Source organism: Morone saxatilis, unplaced genomic scaffold (assembly GCF_004916995.1).
Source record: "Morone saxatilis isolate NCDOM2014 unplaced genomic scaffold, NCSU_SB_2.0 Contig17, whole genome shotgun sequence".
In the NCBI taxonomy this organism is placed as follows: domain Eukaryota; kingdom Metazoa; phylum Chordata; class Actinopteri; family Moronidae; genus Morone; species Morone saxatilis.
The window spans coordinates 7997935-8005729 of NW_023339729.1; the positions used below are offsets into that span (position 1 = coordinate 7997935).

At 39.8% G+C, this 7795-nt stretch overlaps 1 protein-coding gene across 1 annotated transcript in view; it reads right to left on the minus strand.

Annotated features, from left to right (window-relative positions):
* Positions 1–4292: 4292 nt before the first annotated feature.
* The window catches only part of armh3 (armadillo like helical domain containing 3), a 22901-nt gene continuing 19398 nt past the window's right edge, over positions 4293–7795 (minus strand). The window contains exons 25-26 of the mRNA XM_035660387.1: positions 6301–6417; positions 4293–5566 (exon numbers count right to left, since the gene is read on the minus strand). Of these exons, the coding sequence (XP_035516280.1) occupies positions 5474–5566; positions 6301–6417 (210 nt within the window). The 3' untranslated portion in view covers positions 4293–5473. The remainder of the gene's footprint in view (positions 5567–6300; positions 6418–7795) is intronic.

Sequence of the window (7795 nt, forward strand, 5' to 3'; positions counted from 1 at the left end):
ATGTCTGCACCAAATGTCATGGCAATCCATTCGATAGTTGTTGACAAAAAAAACAAAAATGTCAACCTCATGGTGTAGCTAGAGGAAAAGTCAGTGGTTCAGTGGTAGGATTCATCTTATGGGGAGAAAGTCTAGAACATTTCATGGCGATCAGTTTGATAGTTGCTGAGATATTTCAGTCTGGAACAAAGCAGTGAACCAATTTACCATCCATAGAGTTTATGTGTTTGCCTTTAAAGTTAACTTTCACACCATCACAAAGATAAAAGGAACTCCCTTTGCCAAGAAAAGCCAAATGACGCTTGTTGGGGATAAACAATGCAGTGAAGCTTTTTTAAGGACAGGCAGGAGGGTGAGGGATTATTATGTCCACCGTCAGAAGACTGATGGGGAGGAGAGAAAATATCTATCAGCTGGAGGAAGACAAAGAGAAAGGAAAGGCAAGGGAGGACACAAAAACAGGCCTGGTGATGTGAAAAGAATCAAAGAGAGGGATCGTGGTGCATCTGAAACAGGAACAGAGGCAAAGCTGTGACAGAGAGAGAAGGGGAAAAATCAGAAGAGAAGTAGAAGACAGAGGGAACACAGTGGAGAGGTTTTTGAATACATTATGTGCTTTGGGACGGTTAAATCTCGCAGTATTGATGGTGTTTATCTCCCACAGGGGTTTACAGAGAAGATTAGCATTGCTGCAGGCTTGAAAGTGGAGCTGACAGATAACCAATAATGAGCTCTGACTGTGTGGAGTGATGATATAGGTGACAAATAACACACACACACACACACTGACAGTATACAGTAGAATAAACACAAACAGGTGAGCTGGCACAGGCTGTTAAACAGAAGATAATATTCAGCAAAAGGCATAGAAATAGGGCCACATGTCCTCAGGAGGTGTATTGCTGCTTTCATGTACCCTAGGAACGAGGTAGCTCGAGTAGATTTAGTTTTTTTCATATTTTCCGCAGACACAGATGCAGGTGAGGACACACAGATAAAGAAATAAGGGGGTGAACGGATGACAGAGGGAGGGAGGGGTTCAGGCGAGACAAAGTAGGCAATCTCCCCTCAAATGAATATTTGATGAGAAGGCTGATATGCTTAAATGAAACATTAGAAATACACAGCGGCGGTAATGGGTTGTCACAGTGAAACGCACCGGATTGGCTCTGTCTGAGCTTCTAAACTGTCAACAGCTCACCCACACACACACACACACACACACACACACACACTGCTCAGATTATATCAGGGAGTTAATATACTGCCCAATATACAATATAGCCAACAAAATTAGAGGATTTGGACTAGATTCATGTCAGGGGATTGAGAGCCACCATATTAAAAAGACATTGCACAAGGTGATCTCCAGAAACCATAAAGACACTGTCAGACACACGCAAAAGCCAATACACACACTCAGAGTCCACTCCCTGTGCCACAGTATTATTCCCAGAACATACAAAAGCATATTATCATCTGTGGAAATGGATCTTGGAGCCAACATGATGCTTGCGTGTCCATTAGAGGCTTATCAATGTAATTTTCTTCAGCACTCGGCCCCACAGTTCTAATTAAGTCTGTGAGAGATAGAGAAATACAAAAGCAAAGACAAAGAGAAAGAGTGGGGCTGTTATCATGAATGTTTATGGCCCCACTGCTGCTGCATTAAAGGAGCTGACAGGTGGCTCTGCATGTCGTAACCCATCAACTACAAATGAATGAGTGAGGTTTTTTATTGTCGGTCTCATGTTAGTGCAGTCATGAGGAGAAGCTTTGTTGAAAATTCAAGGTTCATTGTTGGTGGTTTCAGGTGCTTAAGGAGTTGAGGGTCGATTGCTGAACAGTAACGTTTTTCTCCATGTTACTGAACGGGACCTTACTGAAACATATTACTCCGCCACGTGGTCTGTTTACACATCCATCATCTCTCTGTAACCTGATAGGTCTTTGTATTCAGACTGAATAAGGTCACCATCACACCTAGGTGGACATTTGTATTTCTTTTTATCATCTCAAGTGGTGATTCTACCTCTCTCAAATGTCTTGGTTTTATAATCAATGGCAAGGGGTCCTTGCTATGTTAACTACTGCTCAAATGAATTGTTGAAATGAAGTTCTCCATTGATGTCTAATTTTAGGCTCTAATATGATGCAGTGGCTACGTCTTTTAAATCAGTTTCTCTCTCAGCTCCTTTATAATTTGTGTGTGCATTTTTAAATCATTTGATGTCCAACAGTTCTCATTTTGATTTCTAAAACTATTGGCTTTTTCCCTTTCAACCAACTTAAAGAAAAAAATAAATTAGATCTTTTGATTCTCTGCATAAATGTTCCCAATTTTCACAAAGGTTGTTCCATCTTATCATTAATTAATTTCAGATCAAATGGTGGAACTCTCCTTCACTTCTTACAGTGATCAATGGCACACATTCATTTAAACCATTTTTATTGCATATTCATATTGATTGGGCCTCATGCAAGAAACAATAAACAAATGTTCTCTTATGTTAGTTTGTATCTATGATTTGTTCTTTTTTGTTAGTACCCACTGATTTCTGGGATTTACCAATGTTTTCCTATTTTTGTTTCTTCTCTTAGGTATGGGAACATTTAAGATAAGGAAAAAACATCTTAACAGTCCATACATTGCTTGTCCAATGCCAGAAACCTGGGTACGAGCAGATTTGGATGGTTAAAAAAAGGTGGTTAAATTCAGAGAAAATAAAATAAATTTAAGGGATTGATGCTGCATAAGGCCTTTTGTGTGTCAGATGGTTTGTGGAAGTTGAGTTGATTGCAGTTTTGTTTGGGAACAAACAACTAAAGAACGATATCAACTGAAATGGTAACATTCATGATGTCATGTAGACTTTTTACAACTTGAAATCGAAGTGCTGTCAAAATATGTAGCAACACAGTTCCTCTCATACACCCCATATACTACCAGTATGCAGACGATGCACATTTATCCAACACTAAAACCCACTTTCTTAACGAATAAAAATCTCCTACTCCTCCAAACCTGTGTGAATGAACTTGGCTTTTTGTTACATAAAGCGAAACTAGCTTCCAGAAATACGGGAGAGATTTGCTGAGAAAATGTGAATCCGCCACTGTTATTGCAGCACTTTGATCACTGACCTGTCCAGACCCCTGTAAATCCAATCTGACCTCGGCTCATTACATCGAGAAACTTCTGACAAACAAAAGATTCAGCTGGTGTTGTTTATGTGAGCCTGAGGGTGCAGACATAATTAGGAAGTAGCTCGAGGACAAAGTTTATCAGAGATATTGGCTAATTAGTTTCACAACAGGAGGGGGCATTGGAGGTGGGTGGAGGAACAGCAAGACTAAGGGAGGACAAAGAGGAGAGGAACAGGATAGTTTCTGTTTTCTCAGAGTGACATCGCAGGTTTCGGCAACGATGACTTGACCCTTTCTGTTCATTCACTTAAATATTCACGTAAATATTGAATGTATTGAGTCAATTTAGCTTGCAGAATACAGATTATTTTTCTTTCTGCTGCCACTACTCAAAATACATACCAATTGTGTAAACAGACAGATGTGTGTCCCATTTTCAAAAATCTTGTGTAAACACACAATCACATTATGTATCAGTGCATACAATCTCATATTTACTGTGACTGCTATCCTCACATAATCAAGTATCTCTCCCTCGTTAGTTTTACCAACAATCATCTGGCCTTTACTTTTACACATCTTTATGAAGGCAAGGGACAAAATAAAGTATCTTTTTAAGGCAGCTTTAAAGCTGACATATTTTTGAACTATGGTGATAAACACAGGTTTACCTTCTAACATTTTAATGCCATCACTGATGTACTGTGTATGCAGGCTGTGTTTGACACTTGAATTAAACTTAAATCACTGGAGCTTATTGTGCAGTCATCCGCTCTGCAAACTCACCCAAACACAATCAATCGAGTGTAAGCTGCCTGACTTTTTACGGTTCATATGTTCTCGACAGGGGACAACAAGTAAAGAAATGATCCAAGACAAAAGCATTTGTTATCAAAGACCATATTCATTGAATGAAAAGTCATATTTCACTTCTACGGTGTGCCGGAATAAGAAATCAAGTCTACCCACTGACACCCAATGTATCACAGCGGCCGTGTGTGTGTGTGTGTGTGTGTGTGTTGGCTGAGCTGATGAAGATGGTTGCTGTAAAGCTTGTGTACAAAGAATGTAAAATTATGTTGATGTTAAAACACAGATATAATAGTGCATATTTCTGACTAAATAGTCAAAAGAGGAAGCCCTAATTGAGTAGTAGGAAACCAACCTTTATTTAAAAAAGAAACATAAATATACCTACAGGAGTTCGAGATGAAAGAAACAAGACCCTACACTTGAAGAAATTGCATAATTCAGATCTGCTTCCAGTCCAAAATAATCATTTCAAATATTCTGAATGAGAAAGAGCCAGGATGAGTTTAAAAGGTTGAATGTATAAATAGTTTTTTGTAATCACTTAACTGAACTCAAGTACCAAAGAAATACCAGTAATAATCACTATAATAATGTTTAACCATTGTCCGAACTTCTAAACTAACCACTCCCTTCAACACATTTGGACTCATTTGTTCAACTAATGGGGAAATGATTTGTGCGACGTACAGTAGGAAATGTTAGTCATGGCTTTGTTCAAAAAGCACAATAAAAATGATCACTTCAGAGCATCCTCAACTTCATTACTGCTCAAAATGTTCTATCCCATAGCAAACATGTATATACAAAATACTTGTAAAGTTTTGAACATGTAGAGCATCAAGTTAACTTTCACACAACAAGCAGCTGCAAAAAAAAAGAGTTAATGCTCTAATCTATGAGGACTTAAACTCAAAAAGGCTCAATGTCACCATTACCAATGCTGTTAGGGAGGACATAATGTTTCACTCAAAGCGTAAATCTTCTGAAATAATTACTGGAGAGATAAATCATAAGCTGTGAACTGTGATCAGTTCAACAGCAGAAGCTTCTGACTTTATCATCAGTGACAGAAAAGTTGGAGAAGAACATCTGGGTTAAAAACAATTGGTTACACTATCTTAAATCCAAACTTTCATTTGTCAGTTAACAGTCCAGCCAATACTGCAGATTTCACACGAGGAACCAGTGCAACACGGGCACCTCCTTTAAAGTTACACACAAACATGTGAACGACCACAAAAGGAGCAAGTCTGGAGAGTTGTCAGGTCTTTCCTTAAGGTGCATCCAGCCTGTCAGCGTGTGCGTGGGAGACGTTTCCATCGTTCAGTTCACAGGAGGGACAGATGATGAGGACTCAAAACGAATCGTGGAAAGAACGACGGCGGATTGTACTGGTTTGGTGTTTGTATTGTACAGTATGTGTTAATGTGTGTAATGTCCACACACACAAATACAAAAATGTATTGTGTACGTCCATCTGAAGGGAGGAGGAGGCTGTGTGTGTGTGTCTTTCTCAGGAGATGGTGGAAAACTCTTTGAGCAGGACGTCCTGACTCAGTGTGTTCAGAGAGACATTCTTCCTCACATTCAGACTGATGGAGCGCACCTGGAGACAGACAGACAGACAGACAGACAGAGATTTATTACCAGCTTATATGCTTTAATAAACACAGAAAGGATAAAGCTTAAAGGTCCAGTGTGTAACAATAAGGAGGATCTATTGGCAGAAATTGAATATAATATTCATAGGTATGTTTTCGTGTGTAATCACCAGAAAATAAGAATCATTGTGTATTTGGTACCTTAGAATGAGCTGTTTTATCTACAGAGGGAGAGGGGCCTCTTCTACAGAGTCCTCCATGTTGAACAGCCATGATTATAGTATACAGTAGCCCAGAAGGAACAATCCAAACACTGGCTCTAGACGAGTGCTGGCTTGCAACGAGTGATGCGAGGGCGGTGGAATCATCAAATACACCTCTAGATGCCACTAAATCCTACACACTGAGCCTTTCACACCATCCCAGTCCCAGTTCAATTTATATAGCTGCGGAGGACTATAAAACTGTCTGACAGGCAGAAATTACAGGAAGCATCGTAAAAAGTTCCTTTCTGCTATTATAAACAATAAAATACCTTGTTTATTGTAAACAGTAGTGATCAGTGTCACGTTGCAACAGGAAATGACCACTTTTAGGTGTGCAGAGACCTGGGTGAGTTCATGTGGAGTGACAATCTGCCGTGAATGGTGAGGTCAGTTTGGTAAAGAACTAAACTTAGAGTCTTAGGAGACCACATTAAATCCTCAACACGCACATCACGTTTCCCCCTCTCTCTTACCAGCTCCTTGAAGAAGGCGGCTTCTTTGGGCTGCTCCGAGTATCTCTCAAACTGGTCCAAACCATCCTGTAGTTTGAGCGTCAGTGTGTCATAGTTGGAGCGAACCACCTCCAGCACCTAACAGGGTGAGAGATGAGGTTAACAGAAAATGTACATAACTCCATAAATCAGAGCGGTTAATGTGTCGTACAGTGGACACTATTTAGGGTTTAAAGGTGGGGTCAGTCATTCTCTGAGCCACTTCGTTTCCCATTTACCATAACGCAAACAAAATTGTGCGGAATTAGTTAGAACTCTGTTAGGCTTGGCTACTAACAGCAGCTCTTTATCCGTTTTCATTTTCAGATGGTGTGTGTGTCTGTCTATCTTTTGTACCAGTGAGATTTTGTTTTACTCAAGACTTTCACAATAAGGGCATTTAAGGAAGGACTCATTTCATCATTTTTAGATCAGAGTACGAATAGAATGAAGCAAAGACAGTATAGTCAATGTGTGTACTGTGGTTTTAAATGCACAGGACACACTGGCTTGGAGTAAAGTCCAGCTGAGATAAGAAAGGAAGCTGAATTCATAGTTAATTATGCAGAGATTCTCCACACTTCCACCCCTGCCATTCCCTCATTCAGCCATGAAATAGCCCACAACCAGACTGTTTCCATTATTTTATTAATGTCGCTGAAACACTCCACACAGCATGAAACATTCACAATGAGATGCACAAGCTGCATGTTGTTATGCTTTCCACAGAAGCTTGATAAAAACATACACCATCCTCCCAAACAGGTCCAGCTTCTATCCAGATAAACATAAATATGTTAAACTACTACTAGCTCAGTTTATGCACACAAACACGTACATATTCTCCTTTAGCCCCGGTAATATATCCACTGTACAGCTGAATCATCATTTAGAAATGTATTAACAGAGGGTGAGGAGCTTTTATTTTCTTCTAATATATCTATAGCTCTGCTCAGGGAAAAAAAATGCTGTTTCATTTATTTCAAACTCTGATGGTACACTGATGAAAGCATCATACCCAACTCTCTCTTTGCCTCCATCTCCCTCACAGCTCCCCATCTCCCTCCTCTCTCTGTGGAAATGTGGAGGTAGGTCTGAACGGTAACCTTAACTAATGTGTGTTTAGGTTTTTTCCTCACCGGTGGAAAATGGAAATGACGGAAAAGATGAAAGGAGGAGTGGGAAATGGGGAAAAAAGCATGAGCTATGACGAACTGGTTAAAAGAAAAGAAAAAACTGAGGAAAAGTAAACGGGAAATTAAAGAAAGAGTCAAAGGACAGAGGAGAGACCACTTTACAGTTGACTCAGCTAAGAAAGTTTCTGCATCACTAAGCAGACATGATTGTGTGCACACAGTTGTCATTGTGTTTATCTTGAAGCACGGATACAAAGGCAGCCATCTTCTAGTGTCACTGGAGGGAATGAAGACGCTCCAGATGGATGGAGTGCAGGTGGTTATTGTGTGTGTGTGTGTGT